The following is a 17984-nucleotide window of genomic DNA, read 5'->3' on the forward strand; positions in this document are numbered from 1 at the left end:
CTGCCTTTTTGCTCCCTTAAGTAGTAATGATCTTAGTCTAATGCAAGACCAGCGCTGAAATTGTGTTTTTTTGTGCCAAAATTGAGGGTCCAGTCGGAGCTCAGTTCAACGTGTCCTCACATGGCTCTGCTCAAACCGGAAGTCCGCCACTGTACATTTTAACCACAACTGCAGCCAGTCCCATTGCTGGCTGCAGTGCCAATGTGGTAACACTGGTGAGAAACAACTTATTAGACACACACACACACACACGCATACACACACACGCACACGCACACGCACACACACACACAGTTATAAGGAATTCTTCTCTCCATGCATTTCTCAGAAAAGTGGTCAAACTATCTTAACTGATGATAAAAGTGTGTAAATATCTATCTGACAAAGACTGTTTACCTCACTATGCACTCAAGTCAGTCATTGTCATTTTGTTTACATGTCACTGTAGTTATTTATGTATTTATTATTTAATTTCTCTTTGAGAATAATGAATTTTTTTATTTGAATCGAACTGAATATTGCATAAAACATTTTTTAACTGTGTTGACAGGGTTCTCACTTTACAGGAAAGTTGTATATTCCATAAAACTGCAATAGATTTTCTGTTTGGCACACAATAAAAGCATATCTATGCCAATATGGTTCTTCTGGCTATATTTACGACCACTGGGATATAATCCCAAGATAAATAGGGCAGGATTCATCAAAATATTATTTGAATTTTTTTTTGTTATTACCTAACCTCCTCATAGAAAGCCATGATTTTGATCCGATAAGCCAGAGTGCACTTGTACTTGGATGCAGTATTGTTAAAGTACATTCCAAAATTGAAAGAAAAAAAAATTGCAATTGTCAAAAAAAAAAAAAAAAAAACCTCTTTCTAAATTAACAAAGCTCAAGTAGAGTGAGACTTTTCATTCACAAAGTCCAGGTAACTTACTAAAATTGAATGTTAATAGCAGAGATGGAAATTAGCACCCGCCACTGGCGGAAGTGGTAAATCAGAGCAACGCACCCGCCATTGTGGTGGGTTGGCAATTTGAACAGAAAAAAAAGGCTGGATTCAGTTTGAACTTCTGTCCAGGGGAGGACTGACCGTCTGGACTACAGACTGATGCATTTATTGTCCATACCTGGCGGCCCTACGCTGTCATAATTTAACAAAAATAGTATATTCTATATAATTTTTATTGACCGCGACAGCCCATTGGTAGATTTTATTGACAGACATTGGGCTTATCCAATGAAATCCCTCAGTCCCACTTGGCCCGCCCCTCTCCACTAAGGTTATAAATAGCGTCATTGAGAAAAGTGAGCGGATACGAGACGAGGCGAGTCAGAACAACTATGACAACAAAAGCAAAAAAGCACATAAGCCCATTCAGAAAAATGTGTCAAACTGTTATGTTTACCACACAAACTTTACCCGCTGGAGCAAATTCATGAGAAGGAGGGAAATGTTCATGAAGAGGGAGCGTTTCATCAGGCAGGTGTGTGTGAGGAAAGGGGAAGCTAACACTAAGCTAGCAGGCAGTCAGAAAAATACTGTGATAACACAGGAATGACGACGCTGTGGAATTAATAATGGAGACTTTCTGAGATATTTTAGTAATAAGAAGAGTCGTGAATTTCAATATAAAACGTAATAAGAAAGGGAAAACAAATAGAAGAGTTAGAAAACAGCTATTGATACCATTTACATTTTTTTTATAAATAACTTGACATCTTCATTAAATACTATCTAGGAGAGTTGTAGCCAAAATGTGAAAATGTTCAATATTAGAAATGATTGCAAGAATGTTAGAGTTATGTAGTTAAAATTTGCTGTTAGTAATCACTTCAAGTGAATTTATTGCACTACACCTCTGTTAAGGTATCCATGCTTTATGTTAAATTAGTCTAAATACGTACATATGTACCTATCTGTTATAAAGTCATGGTTAGACTAGTAAATTCTCTCTCGATGATCCNGCTCCTCCTGCTTCATCTTCCTCAGGAAGTTCAGGGTGATCTTCATCACCGCCTCTCTGCTGCTCCTCCTCTGCCCTTCATCCTCACCCCTCATCACCTCGTTTGTTTGACGACTGGGCAGTTGAAACTGGAGAATCAAAGGTCATTGCACTGGCCGGTAATGGTTATGATCAGGTTATTAGCTGCAGTAAAACACCCCACTAGCGTTCTGTCCATTTATATAGTGAAATGCTTCTCTGTAGTGAATTTATTCTTCCTGTTTGGATCTAAAAATTTTATGCTGTGCAGCTGTACCTTAGATGTTCATCTCTGAAGCCATTTTATATTTTGTACGTTTAGGAGCATGTTACTATCTCTTTTATGGTCAACATATGTAAATACATTTTGACCAATAAAATACATACAAAATGCTGCTAGCAAACTTGTGTGTTCTACCTGACTATTTAGCTTGCTAGTTGTGAGGCAAATGATAAAGTGAGTGTGCAGACAGTTTGCTTGATTAAAGACTGAAGTCATTTTGTTCAAGAGGAAATGGAAATGACGTTTTTTTGAGCAATTTGCCACCTTTAGATAAACGTATATTTACATATATATGATAGACACTGCAATTAATTTATTACCAGGGATGGGATAGTTACTTTAAAAAAAGTAACTTGATTATTCAATGAAAAATCCATACTTCACTAGGTGGCATTCACCCTCTCTCCTCATTGCATTAAACTACTGCATGAGAGAAGCATAGAAAATGACTTATTTTGTCTCTGATTATTGGATTGTAAATAGTAACAAGTAAGTACTACTTGTTACTAGAATAGTTGCTACTAATCTAATGTATTAGATTAGAGTAATGCTTTACTAAGTAATGTGTTGATGAAACCATTGTAACATTTCTGCTCAAGTTATTTATGGATTTGTCAGGTTTCCGATATGCGTTTCGCCCCATTGATAAACTTGTTCCTGTGCCCTTGGTCATCACACTCTTACCTTGTGAGGCAAAATATGCTGTATGAATGTTTCCCTGACATCTTCTGGCAATTTTAACATTGTCCTGAGCCAGAGTATGTTTCTTGTAAAAAAAAAAAAAATAATAATAATAATTAAAAAAGAACAATATTTGAGTTGAAGTCTTAACTTATTCATGACTTGTTTATTTTTTATTTGTTGGCTTTTGCTAACCTCTGCAGTTCTATATTGTGATTGTTTTTCTTTTTACATCATTAGCACATGCCTTTCAAATACTGGAACACACATACTGCCTTTTAAGTTTTCCTTCAGGGTCTTCAATTCTTCCATTTCTTCCTCACTGCAGTTAAAACAAGCATTTTTTTTTTATTGTTACAAATAATAATATAATTATCAAACACAGTAGTTTGATTTATATATTGTTTGATTTTACTTTTGTATGATGTCGGCAATGGAGAAGACAGTGGCATCATTCCCCTCTACGCTGTCATTGTCTCTGATGTGAACTGCAGAAGGTTTGATCTCCTCTTCTGGTTCCCTGAACACACACAAAAAAACATCACATCTGCTTTTAAGGGTCTACTGAGGAAAAAATATCACAAGAACTAAACCCCGTTGTTGTAATATCTCCCTTTCACATTCTTCCAGAGATGACAAAATAAAGACCATGAATGAAGGACTGCTAGCCAATCAAGAGAGCAGAAAGAGGAGTAAGAGCAGCACTAAGCAGGAAAAGCACAAACATGTTTTTGTCTATGCTTTTCAGCAGGTACAGACAGCATTCAGACCCTTTTAAATTCTTCAGTTTCATTGCCACCATGCAATGAAACAAAAAGTTAATGTTATTTTTTATGAATGTACACTCAGCATCACATCTTGACAGAAAAAAACTGAAATCTTTGCAAATTTACTAAAAAAGAAAAAATGAAATATCACATGCTCATAAGTATTCAGACACTCATATTTAACTCGCATGCTGTCCATTTCTTCTGATCCTCCTTGAGATGGTTTTACTCCGTCATTGGAGTCCAGTGTATGTTTAATTAAACTGATTGGACTTGATTAGGAAAGGCACACAATTGTCTATAGAGACAAATATTGAACTTTAATATTGAGCGTTAATTCTACCCTGGCACTGCTGATCACCTGCCCAATACAATCCCAACAGTGAAACATGACAGTGGCAGCATCATGTTTTGGGGGTATTTTTCAGCTGCAGGGACAGGATGACTGTTGCAATTGAAAGAAAGTTGAATGCGGCTAGTACAGATATCCTGGAAGAAAACCTAAGTGGACCTCAGACGGGGTCGAAGGTTCACCTTTCAACAAGACAATGATCCGAAGCACACAGCTAGAATAACAAAGGAGTGGCTTTAGAATAACTCTGTGACCATTCTTGACTGGCCCAGCCAGAGGCCTGACCTAAATACAATTGAGCATCTCTGGAGAGACCTGAAAATGGCTCCACCAACATTTACCATCCAACCTGACAGAACTTACAGCCAGGATATTCAAATATCCGCTATCCTGGTTTTGTGCAGCAGGCCTCTGGATAAAAGATAAAGCTAGGCTTGACATACCGTGATCTGCATATTGATTTATCCACTTTACAAGGGTTAAACCAGGCTTAGTGGGGATAGATGTCAAACCAGGTCCTTATGGAGGAATTTTTCTGCTATAATTTGACAGCACACATTTTCAGTCTGAAAGCAGGACTACATGTCTTTCTTCTCAAAACTTTTAATACTTTTGCTTACAATTTCATTTTGAAAGCAGGACTTCATGTCTTTCATCTCACAACTTGTAATGTTTACCCCAACCTTTCTCCTCGCGCTCTTGCAGAACTCTCAGCTTGCTTACGAAGCATTCTCTGTTTGCTTTGGAACTGCCTTTTGGCACCGTCACCTGGCAACCTCTCAGCCAATAGAATGAAAGTGTTGTACTGGGTGCGTTTGTTTCCTTCTAGCAGGTGTGCCTGTGTGTTGATTGTAGCAACCCTTTGGATGTAGGGCAGGGGTGTCCACAGTCGGTCCTCGAGGGCCTAGTGGTTGTCACAACCTCCTCCTCAAGTCAGTGTTATGCTTAGGCCTTCTAATGAGCATCATTTGATGCAGGTGTGTAAAACCAGGAATAGACCTAAAACATGCAGGATGCTGGCCTTTGAGGACTGACTGACTGACTCCCTGATGTAGGGAGTTGGTTGAACAAACTCCTCCCTAATATCAGAAGGCTGTTAGCGATCAGTAGTACACTGCTGGCCGATGTTTAGTGCAACATGAAGCAGAAAGCTGAGGTCGTTGTTTCTCCCTACATCCAGTGGGTGGTGCAGGTTGCTGCAATTGATAGTAGCCACACAGGCACACCCACTAGAAGGAGACGAACACACCCAGTACAACACTTTCATTCTATTGGCTGGGAGGTTGCCAGGCAACGGTGCATTTTTGTTCCAGAAGCAAGCAGAAAATGTATTTTAAGCGAGCAATGTCCAAGCAGAGAGTATGTCTGAGCGCAAGGAGAAGTTTTGAGTACAAGCATTATAAGTTTTGAGACAAAAGAAATGAAGTCCTGCTTTCAAAATAAAAATGTAAGCAAAAGTACTAAACGTTTGAGAACAAAAGACAGGAAATCCTGCTTTCAGACTGAGAATGTGTGCTCTTGGATTATGGCAGAAAAATTCCTCCATAGGCCTAATGCAGTTGAGGTTCAAGATGTTAAATGTGTCTTGTTACAATGTTATGGGAGACAAAATAATCTTCAGTAATATCCTATGGCTAATCCTACCCGAGTTCAAAATAATAAGATTAAGGTAATATACACATGGCCACCCTCTGTACGATCAGTTTAGCTAGAGATCCGTAAACACAGAAAACAGAGTTCTTTGATGTACTATTAGTCAAGACTCAGGAACGAGGGATGAAATCTTGTTTATTTAGGGTACAAGAACTTCAAAATGACCATTTCAACATTATCAACATGCTAATTGGAATGAACTGGACTCTAATGAGAACAATTTTCATTCATTTTCATTTGACTTGATTTATTCTTCTCTGACATCTGTGTACATGTAATGACCTTTGTTAAGAATCTGTAATATGAGAAAGAGCCTTGGAGAAAATTCAACTGAACTAAAAAGATGCATCATTGGTTGTGAAAATATTAGAATGACTTTGGTTATAAATACATAATCACAAATTTTGAGGACAAAAACAATGAATTCTTATTTCCAAATCAATTACTTATGGAGGAAAACTAAACTTACACTCTGTTTGAGAAAAACTATTTGATGCATTACTTCTCTATTTCATTACAATGTAAAAAAAAAAGCCTCAGCAAACTCAATAAAGTGTTGTTCTCTCACAGTAAAAAAGAGAAGAGAAACCATCAATTTCAAATCAAATATTAATGCAAGCACAAACCTTGATATTAAGCTCTCAGTTTTGCTGAGCAATAAGGGAAGACTAACCTGAAGCTGATCAGATCGGTGTAGATGAGCGGAGGCATGAAGAAAGAGAGAATCAGCTTCCAGACCTCGGTAGACCTCTCCATGTCACCCCACCATATCGCAGACAACAGAGACTATCGCAGAGCAGCACAAGGTCACGATGTTATCAAAGACAGAAGACAGACTGATGATATTCAGTCTGTATCTACAGCAATAATAATAACAATAATAATAATAACACTGGGAAGCCTGACAAATGTGAAGTAGGCCAAAAATTTCAGTCAAATCTCAAGTCAAAGTAATGATTTTTTTTTTTTATTTCTTCCACCATAAACACACATAGACAATGCTTATTATTGTGTGTGAGGAGGGCAGTTGGAACTGAGATGTTGGAGTTATGCAATGCTTGCACTTTATTGCAATGCAAGCATATACAATTAGCTATACATATATGTAATTTATGTACCGTTATCTGGGGCATAACTTAGCCATTCAAGACTTCCAAATGTAGACAAAGATCTGATAATGATACCAGCTTTCTGAGTTTATCATACTTGTTGATAATAAACTCAGATCTTTGTTTATTAGATCTGAACATCTCTTCTGTAGTAACCATTTCAGTAACAGGTGTTAGGAATATTTTACCTTCTTATTAAGTTATGATTGGTTTTCACTGTTTGTGATCACATACTTTGTTGTTAAAGTGAACAAACTACATTGTGTGACAAGAATGTATTCTGTCTAAAATACAGCTTTGTTGCAATGAGTACTAATGGTAAATGGCTTTTACTTTTATAGTGCTTTCTCAAGTCCAGAGGACCCCAAACACTACATGAAGTCATTCACCCATTTACGCATACACTGATGGTGACAAGCTACTGGATGGTAGAAACAGCTGCCTCTAACATCCCTGTGTTTCTGTGGAGGAGTGGAATACAGTACTAAGAAGGTTGACTATAGTATTGAAAAAGGTTAAACACAAGATAATCAGGGAACTTTGATCCTTAGAATAATTTGACTAAATAACATAATTTTCTTAGTGCAAAATCAACGTAGGAATAAACTGAGAACAGATTGGATTTGAATTTGGTGCATGTTTGCTTTATTTTCACCATCATTTCTCACATAGAGCACCTGCATTTCTTACACAGAGTGATTTTAAGTAGCTTTGAGTAATGGGCATAAACAAGGGAGAAATGTACTCATCCAAATGGTGATAAATTTATGCATAGAGCAAATACTTTCTTAGGCTTTGGAACACAAGGGAAGCATGGTGGGAATCATTGTCGTCATAAGGAGAAAACATGGGATTCAGTCACTGATTTTTGGAACTATGTATTTTTCTACCTGAACACCATCATGGCTGAAGAACAGTCGGGCATCGGCTGCTGTGGCCATCTCCAGACATGTAGCCCCGCCCCACACAGGAGATTTCCTTATAAGGAGTGTGAAGGAGCGGCTCTCACTGCTTTGGTAACACTCAGCAAATACATCTGAAAATACAGGACAAACAGAACATGAAAGTTTGGGATATAAGCTGGCCGGTTTAACACCAAGTTCAAATCTATGATTCATTTTGTTAGGTTTTAATGTTTTTCTTTTTTTGAAATCTCTCACTGTTTATTCAATGTCACATGCTGTTTTTATTTCAATTATGTAAAGCACTTTGAAATGCTTTGATGCTAAAATCGCTATACAAATAAAATGTGATTGATTGATGGATTGATGGATTGATTGACTAAAAACAGAATAAGTAATTTCTGTGTAAACCAAATGAATCCTGGTCAGTACAAACTTTGTATTTATCTATTATGTCATTCTGATTCCACAGCTGTCCCTCAGCTGGTTGGCAAAACCTTTTGTCCTGCTGAATTACACACAGCCGATGAGATATGATGCATCTTTAATATAGCAAATAATAAAGGCGCAAAACCTTTTTTGGGTCTGCTTGGGGCAGTTGGTGAGTAGAGTGATCATCGATATTACTGGATTCTATAAAATGTGGCTTAAAGCTGAGATGCTGGTGTTTGGATATGTAAAATATATATATTCTCTCTGCTAATAAATCTACAGGTCCTTCTCAAAAAATTAGCATTCTGATCCAAACTGAACAATTGAACTCTGCGAGTGTTTTTTTTTACCCTGTGGTTCGGTGGTGCGTTTTTGCCAGGATTTTTTGTTTTTATTTATTTATTAATTTTTGAATGGTTTCGCTTCTCCAAAACGGACAGATTTTATGTCTGCCGCTCTCCTTCTGGGTGTGGGAGGGTAGCATCTTCATCTCCATTTGCTAAAACTGCAGGGCGAGTTAAGTTTAATTCTTCGCAGCGGCAGAGCCGAGTCCGTATTGGTTATGCAGTGCACTGCGCATGGATCTAATTCACTTCTGCACCTTTATTTATTTCCACAAAATAAACTGCTGGCTCCTCTGTTTAGACTATAAATGGATTAAAACAATGTTGCATTCTCTTTAGTTTTCTCTGTTCAGTACTGGAGACTGGAGTTAAAGGCGCCATTTCGCAATGAGCTTCCTAAATAGACGCTCGAAAGCCTCAGGTCCATAACACTGTCAGCTCCCGGTCAGAAAGACGCATTTAGTTCAGAGTCCCATGAGATGATATTCAGAAAGGATTTGTTTTTATTGATTGATTTTAGTTGCCTCTGCAATGAGCTCTTTGGATAAAGTCAATAATATCTGCACATTTGCAACAGTACTGGTGTGCACAGGAAGGTGCAATCTCTAGACATTTTCCCACAAGGGCGAATGATATTTTCCAAAAGTTGTACGTGACAATGGATCAAGAGTTATTTTCATTGGAACTAAGAAAAACCGCCACTCTATAATCCTCTCTGCACAAAGCTTGATTTTTGACACAGTCCAGTTTGGCGAGTACCATTTTCCTGACAATTGCCAAACCCAGACTTGTCGGCTGGGTTGCAAGACAGAGGGGCATGAATCATCGCTCCAGGAACACTTCCCTGCTGCTCTACAGTCCAGCGCTTTACGACACCACCTCCGATGCTTTGTGTATCAGGGGTATTAATTATAACCTGTAAAATGACGGAGGGGCTTAAAAATTCCAGTTGTTTAAAAAAAAAATCACCAAATATATATATATATATATATATATTTTTTTTTTATTTATCCATCCATTTTCTTGCACCCTTGTCCCTTAGTGGGGTTGGGAGGGTTGCTGGTGCCCATCTCCAGCTAATGTTCCGGGCGAGAGGCGGGGTCACCCTGGACAGGTCGCCAGTCTGTCGCAATATATATATAGGTGTGTGTGTGTGTGTGTATTTCTGGCCCCCACTTAGCCCCCCCAACTTTAAAAGTCTAGCTCCGCCACTGCTTTAGCTCACACCACAACAATTTAGCTGACCGTAATATATCCTGTGTTTTATTTTGGTCATTATTGTTACAAGTAGTCTTGATGTGTGATAAGCATGTCTATGGGACATTTATAGAAATACGGAACAAATATTTAACAGCCTAATACGGGACGATTCCGTATTTTAAGGGACGGGTGGCAACCCTATACCTGGTTGTTAATGCTTTGAATACAATAATGCTTTGATTCAGGCACAAAGAAAAAAGATACAGGAAATATTGGTGGGGACTGTCCCCTTCATGCCAGAGTTAGTGGGAACATGTCCACACCAGTCCTTCAGGAAGTTACGCCTATGGTTGTGGCCCACACATTCATGAAGAAGAATGGTGACTGACTACTGCCAGTCAGTGGACCAGCAGACAGTCACTGAAATGCCTGAGATTTTTACATTTGGGAATAAAATAATGGAATAAATGAACTTTTCCATATTCATTTCAAAACCTGGCCTAGTTAGGGTTAAGCCTCTAACCCAGGCCTGTTACCAAGATGTTTACTTCTATATGTAAAGGTAAAGATTCAAGCCTTCATCCATCAAGGAACTAATTGATAAATATTTTCTCTGTGCAAACTCACCATTTGCCAGGTTCTCGAACCTCTGTGCCAATTTTTTCATGGCCAGCTTGCTCTCTGTCTCATTCTCCAGCTTGGAAAGCTCCCTCAGAATCTTACAGGCACCAAGAGCACTTAGCACAGACTCCCCTGCCTGATACGGAGACACAGCAAGCCAATTGAGGTGCAATGACATGAAGCTAAATTAAAGGCAATTTAGAAAAAGGTAGTATTAGGACTTGCACATGAATGCTACTGGTTCTGAAAGAACAGTCATCATCTTCAAATGGTCAAGGCTAAGCTAAAAAGTTCACACTTTTGGACTAAAGATTTTAATGTAACATGTTCTCACCATTTCCCAGAAGTATATAGCCATTTCACTGCGGTTCTGTAAAACAGCCCAAATGAAGAGAGCTGCCCAGGGTGAATGGCATTGCTGGTTGCGATATGCACATTCCCCCTGCAGGATTTTGTTGACTTGCTGAAGTTTGGAAAAGACATATCAGAGTAAGCAGTTAGTTTATTTCTCATCTCTTATTATTCCACACACAATATGATTTTACATGTTGGTTTTAGCTATAAGATTGCTTAATAAACAATAGATATCTTTCATGACAGACATTTTTATATCAAACTCATTAATGATCCAGCTAACTACACTTGTAATATTTTTTTCCTTGTCTTGTCCTGTGAGGAACACATATCACAGAACTATTCACAGTACTTAAATTTTTCTGTTGTGTTGTTTTATACCTAAAAAATTATTTTTAAAACTTTATTTTAAATTTTCTTCATTTATTTTATTTTTTGTCTGGTTCTCCATTTTTTATACTGCACATATACAGTATAAAAACTATATTTTTATCCATTGCAGTGGATAAAAAGGAAAAAGAGAAAAGAGGAACAGCAGTGGGGCAAAAAATTGAAAGTCCCCTTTGAACTTTTTGAAAGTTCCCTTTCAAAAAGTTGTAAGAGGAAAGAAAAACTGGTAGATAATACAAGAAAATACTCTAGGGCAGTGGTCCCCAAAGTCGGTCCTTGAGGGCCGGCATCCTGCATGTTTTAGTTCTCTCCCTGGTTTAACGCACCTGGATCAAATGATGCCTCGTTAGAGGCCTAAGAAGAACATTGACAAGCTGAAAAGGTTGTTACTACCACCAGGGAGAGAACTAGAACATGTCGGCCCTCGAGGACCAACTTTGGGGACCACTGCCCTAGGGTGAAAAACCTTAGAAACCTGCTTCTATACCTACAAACATTGAGAGAAAAAAGGTAAACCCTGAAAAACAATGTCACAGAAAACACTGAAAACTGATTAATACAAGATGTATTTAGTGGCACCTACAACCCAAGATGGCGTATCTGTAAACACACACATCCAAACCACCCGTGTATGTGTCTGTGTGAGAGACACAGACACATACACAGACTCCATACATCCATACGGATGTATGGTCTGTCCCTCTGGACTTGAGGCAGACATCGGTCGGTAAGTTCCCCAAAAGGTTTTACGTTTTTTGCTGAGATTTTATGTGATTGACCAACATTATAGATGGGAAAAGTTACATGGGATTTAAAATATATGCTTAACACAAAAAACCCTAAAAAGTTTCAGTTAGGGATGTATGATAAGGTTGAAAAGTGTATCACAATATGAGCATTTCATATCAGTCTTGCTCTCGGCAAAGGCGGACGCTTTTTTCCTCTGCTCCCTCCCTGCCCATGCCTGTCCTGCTTGCTTTGTTTTTGTCCTGTCTTTTTCTATATTTTTGGAGCCTTTCTTTGCACATCATCCAAATCTACAAATTATGGATCTGGTCAACCGATCTCTCAATGCAATTGATCAAATTTTCAACAAGAAGTCTGGCCACAGGAGAGCCTCTTGTCCTGTGGGGACACACCCGGCAGGATTCATCCTGAATATATGCTGTTTGGAGCTTGTGGATTCCTGGCTTAGACAAATTTGTGACAGACTTGGCCGAACCAGCAAACACTCGGACTGTTGGTGTGGACAGAGACGAGGACTCTAAAACTCACTAACGAGTTGTAATCAATCTTGGAAAAGTTGCTCATTTCAGCTCAATGGAACGACCAAACTAATTTGGATGATTGGGAACTGAGATGTATCGGAGAGACTTTAGGGAAGATTGAAATTCATAATCTTCCCGATCTAAGACATTCTGTATCTGAATTGGCTGTCCCCGTGTGGCCTTGGAAAGGCTGCATATTTCCAATCTCCTTGAAGATATGTAAACATAATGCTCCTTCCCACCTCACCCCCTCCTGTTTCCATGGAGCTGTGGAGCTGAGCGCTCCTAAGGACATCATTCCTCGATAACAAACACCTCTGTCGGACTATGCCAGGGACCACAGCCACCTGACTCCATGGCCCTTTGACGTCACCGCCTTCACTCAAGTCTTTGTTTTACCCCTTTGTTTTGTCTGAATGTTGCCATCTGACCTAATGTGTCCTTTCCTCTTTTCCTTTGGTTTGTTATTTTGTTTGTATTTCCTTTAAATGAATGTAAAGCACTTTGAATTGCCTTTTTGCTGAAAAAGTGCTATATAAATAAAATTACCTTACCTTACCATCAGTCAATACTGATAATTATTGATTAGTTCTTTGTTTTAAATATCTGAAATACTGCCAAACTCGTGGTGTGAGCTTGTCTTTTATCCAGAATTTTCACTCCATGCCATTGTTGTGTATTTTAAAGTAGCTACACTGGTGGTGAAACCTTAAATTGCTGTGCAAGTTACTCAACAGGTTGTTTCTAGGTAACCAAAGAGTCAGTACGTTAGTTAGTTGATGCCACTCACGTCCATGAGAGAATCAGTGGCTTAAGTCTTTCCTCTGCTTACATGATTTATTGTCAAGTCCTACTTTCAGCCTAGAACCATTGTAATTTTAAAGCTGCATATCATTTGAGAAATTTTCCTACCACCTTTAAAACCCTAAAACCAAAGGAGGACTTTATTTTACCATGACTATTGTTTATTTTTAACTGTTTGAGGATGACAGTATGAGAGAAGGGGAAAATGTCGGCAACGTGGTGGTTAATAGCCACAGTCCTGAAACCAATTCAGTCATAGGATCCAACAAAGTAATGATATTGTCATGGTCATTATAATGGAACATTTTATAATGTGCTCTTCACTCCTCTTGTGCTTTATATTGTGCCTGCATGATCTCATCATGAGATTGGTCAAGCTGCTCTCCTATAGACTTCTACAGTGCCATATAACAGCAGGGGACATCGTTGATCCTGGAGACTAAGTGCTACTCCCCCTTGTAGAACTTATCTGCCCTCTTTAGCATCAGAGAACATCCTCCTTTCCTTAACAATAGACAAATGGCAAGACCATCTGTGTTGGGCTCCACAGAATCCCTGGTACATGACAGTCAGGGATTCACACCTCTAGTCCAATCAATTCTCTCTTCTCTGACCAGAACTTATAAAAGGAAACCAGATCCACTGTTGGTCAGAGCAGACTTGACAGACTCCTTTGAGTCTATATGTCTGTTCTCACCTTGCAAGGTTTTAATACATTTCTTATTTTCTTCTCATCCAAACTCTTGTTTAAGTAATTTTTTTCCACGACAGTCATTTGTGAGACTACATTAGCGTTGGTTACTTTTCATTTTTACAATTGCAGGAGACTGTCACTGTACATATTAATCATTTTTCTAGCATAACATTTAAAGCAGAGATTTTGGTCTGAATATTTTGGCACATGTTACATAAATCCATTTGAGGATGAGAAGCAGACAAATATTTTCACAATGTCAGATTATTTTTTTTAGGTATGTAATGAGTCAAACAAGGTTTTTGCCACCTCAATGACCTGTAAACAGGTTCTTGTACAAATAGTTCTATACTCACTGACCTTCAGTGCTCTTCTAGTGCCCATCCTGGGGTCAAGACCCAGAGCTCCATAGTAGAAAGGCTCACAGACGTCACCTAAGAGATCCTGCAGCAGGCGGGATACCTGAAGCACAGTCACAAACTTTGCTTTGACATGTGTTATAAGTTTGCTTCCCTTATTTGTTTACACATAATGTGATTATTTAAGTGGTCTTTAGCATAACATGCAAAGCATACTGAAAGAAATCAAATATGTTAAATCAATTATGGTTGTAATGAGTCACAGATTAATCATAGAAAAATTCACTTTATTGCTACAAGTGTGGGCCATCACTTGAATTTGATGAATTCAGGTTTTCCAATAACTTCCATGGCGACTGGTGTATAAAATCCAGTAGGTAGGCACACTGAGTGCTTCTACAAACATTTGTAAAAGAACGAGTCGCTCACAGAACCTCTGTAAATTCAAACATAACATAATAGGATGTAACTTATGCAGATGCAGATACTGAAATGCAGAGTGCACAGACGTCACCATTTTCTGTAGAGCCATTATTTTCAGACCCCCAAACTTCATTGGGGGTCTGAAGAACTAACCTGACCTTTATGGAATTGATTTTAATGGCCAAGTAGCTACACCCAATATCCACCTTATTCCTATATTTCATTTTGTTATAGAAACTCATTGCTGACCCAAACATAATGATAAAGGTTCACATAAGAGGATTATCATTACTCATCCTTGTAATAGCAGAACCATCAACCCTGGCTTAGACAAATTTGTGACGGACTTGGCCGTACTAGCAAACACTCAGAGTGTTGGTGTGTACAGAGACGAGGACTTTAAAACTCACAGTTGTAATCGATCTTGAAAACAGGATCCCCAAACACAGAAATAGTTTGGCTGCAGAGAAATCTTTTGACTTTAACTTTGTCATTCTGCCCCAGTGCTGGACTAAATGCCCGGTTCACTACAGGCAGCCTGAGTCGGACCCACCGCTGTGGGACAGAATCAGATATCCTGATATAGAGAAACGGAACCAGCTGTCATTGTGATGCACTTCAAAGTCCTGGTACCGCCTCCTCACTGTTCACTCTCTGCTTCTCCTTAACCTGGTGTTACAACCAGGCAGTTTGCCCCACTGCTGACAGGATCTGGGCTGGAGGTGAGTGGCTGTGAATAGTAGTTATTACTGCAGAACCTCAAGAGATGTGCAGCAGAGCGACTGTAGACCTTCATGGAGGGCTGGCACAAGGTAATATGTCGATAAATATTTGACTTTTTTGTTCCCCGTCGTTTTGACCGACAGCATTAAAAAAAACTCGGTGATGTACTATTTTTACCCGTCAAATTATAATCATATTAACATCTGCTGCTTAGCCGCATTTTTGTGCGGTTAGTTAATATTCACCTACTTGAACCGTGAATCCAGATCCCATCACACATAAAGCAGATAAACGCATCTAACTTTTTTTCCATAGTGACTCAAACCACTGACTGTGGCACCAATAACTTATAATAAATTAAACGACTCCTCTTAAATTACCAGCACTTCACCTGCTGCGGTCTGAACGCACAGCTGCACAATTTCCTCCTGGTTCGCATCTGCAGAAAAATCTGCGCTGGTTCATCGCTCAGTTGGATCTGTCTAATCCAAACCGATCAATTGAATTCTACGAGCTTTTTACCCTGTGCGGTACGGGAGTGCGCTTTTACGAGAATCTTTTTGCGTGGTTTCACTTCTCCATCTGCCGAGCTTCTGAGCGCCGCTCTCCTTCTGGGTTAGGGTTAAAACGATGCGCGTTACTCGATTGATTTTTACCCAGAAAGCACATGGGCAAAAACCGTTACTGAAACGGTCACTGGGACTGACTAGTATATATTCCATTGAGGGAAAGTAACTTTAACATATGAATTCCTTATATGTTAACATAAAGGCTCGTTTTGAAGTATAAGCTGCTACTTACAGGCATTGGTTCGAAGAATTCGATCTGGAATGCGGTGTTCATAACAAACACGTGTTCATCTACTCTACCGCTAGCAAACAACCATGCAAAACAAAACAACCACAGTTTACAGGACACACTTCCTGCTAAAGAGAAGAAAAATCCGGAAAACCGGAACCGGAAAATACAATATATGAAAACAGGTGTCATGTCATTTACAATACAGGTACGTAGGAATAAAGACTCACGGGTTATTAAAATTGTAGTTTATTATCAATAGCAGGAAATAAAAAAAAAAATTAAGTATAATTTAAATACATTACTAATATATTAATAGTATATTTTAAAATATATTTGAAGTATATTATATATTTTTAATATAATTGAGACAGAATTATTACTCAAAATATGTCAAAATTTAATAATAAAGCTCTGAAATATGATATTTAAAAAGTTTACTTTAAGTACACTTGAAGTTGTTCCAAAAAAGTACGTATAGTATACTAAAATATACTATTAGTTGTAATTTAATACTATTTAAATACTACTAAAGTATACTAAGCACAAAATTAGTTGTTCCAAAATAGTACAGTTTACATCGATAAAAGTATACTAAAGTATGTTAAAATTTAGTATACTAAACTATACTTTTTTTTCACCTGGGAACTGCCATAACATACTTCAGAACCAGTGACGTGTGGCCAGTGGCTCACCTCTCGCTAACTGCCGTTCTATTGGAGCATGTTCCTGCCCAGGTAAAAGAAAAGTATACTTTAGTATACTAAATTTTAACTTACTTTAGTACACTTTTTTTATCGATGTACTCACACTGTACTATTTTGGAACAACTAATTTTGTGCTTAGTATACTTTTATATTTAAATAGTATTAAATTACAACTAATAGTATATTTTAGTATACTATCCGTACTTTTTTGGAACAACTTCAAGTGTACTTAAAGTAAACTTTTAAAATATATTTCAGAGCTTTATTATATTTTGATATGATATTTTCAGTAATAATTCTGTCTCAGAATTATTAAAAATATATATTCAATATACTTCAAATATACTATTAATATATTAGTAATGTATTTGAATTACACTTAATTTTTTGGGGATTTCCTGCTATTGATAATAAACTACAATTTTAATAACTCATAAGTCTTTGTACTTTGTACATTACATGCATAACTACAGTACTTACATTGTTCTAGGCTAAAATTACATGGAAAGATTAATTACACAAGATGTTCAAGGTAATTCAAATATTTTATTACCAACATTTTAAAATTGTCCAATTTTACTCACTTTATGAACGTTACATAAATTATCAGTTTACACATCAAAAGTGAACACATGAACATGAAAATTTAAGTGTGACAATAAAGCATAAAGTGAGGATCAACAACAGAACATTCCCATTCACTGCACCTTACAGGAACCTACAAAAAAGAACAATAGAGCAATTAAACATAGAAAGTATTTGTATTTTAAAGAATACATGAAAATGGCATATAAAAAAAATAATACTTACAATTTCAAAACATTGTGGACTCGCCGTGTATGTGACATCATAAGAACTGATGATGATTGGGACCGGATGCTTGGAGTAGAAAAATATTTCTGGGTGTCTTCTTTGCCTGTTTATGTTAGAAGTAGAAAATAAAAAGTCAACAGTGTCATAGAATCAGTTGATGTTGGCATTAAGTATGAAGCTGTTTTAAGTGTGGACTTAAGGAGACAAACTACCTTAAAATATTTCCATCCATCATCTGAACACACTGATCTTGCAGGATGGTGAGGGGGGCTGGTGGTGCCCATCTCCAGCAGCCATCAGATGAGAGGCAGGGTTCACC

The 17984-nt window shown here is 37.9% G+C and overlaps 1 protein-coding gene across 2 annotated transcripts in view; it reads right to left on the reverse strand.

Moving 5' to 3' along the window:
• Nucleotides 1–17984, reverse strand: part of trpm4a (transient receptor potential cation channel, subfamily M, member 4a) — a 92477-nt gene that overhangs the window by 29670 nt on the left and 44823 nt on the right. Inside the window, exons 13-19 of one of the 2 annotated variants that reach the window (XM_008414996.2) lie at nucleotides 14203–14304; nucleotides 10667–10795; nucleotides 10339–10468; nucleotides 7724–7869; nucleotides 6398–6510; nucleotides 3368–3472; nucleotides 3228–3274 (exon numbers count right to left, since the gene is read on the reverse strand). In XM_008414996.2, coding sequence (XP_008413218.1) covers nucleotides 3228–3274; nucleotides 3368–3472; nucleotides 6398–6510; nucleotides 7724–7869; nucleotides 10339–10468; nucleotides 10667–10795; nucleotides 14203–14304 — 772 coding nt within the window. Of the gene's footprint in view, nucleotides 1–3224; nucleotides 3275–3367; nucleotides 3473–6397; nucleotides 6511–7723; nucleotides 7870–10338; nucleotides 10469–10666; nucleotides 10796–14202; nucleotides 14305–17984 lie in introns of both variants that reach the window. The other variant, XM_008414995.2, reaches the window with a different exon arrangement.

Source organism: Poecilia reticulata, linkage group LG8 (genome assembly GCF_000633615.1).
Source record: "Poecilia reticulata strain Guanapo linkage group LG8, Guppy_female_1.0+MT, whole genome shotgun sequence".
Lineage (NCBI taxonomy): Eukaryota > Metazoa > Chordata > Actinopteri > Cyprinodontiformes > Poeciliidae > Poecilia > Poecilia reticulata.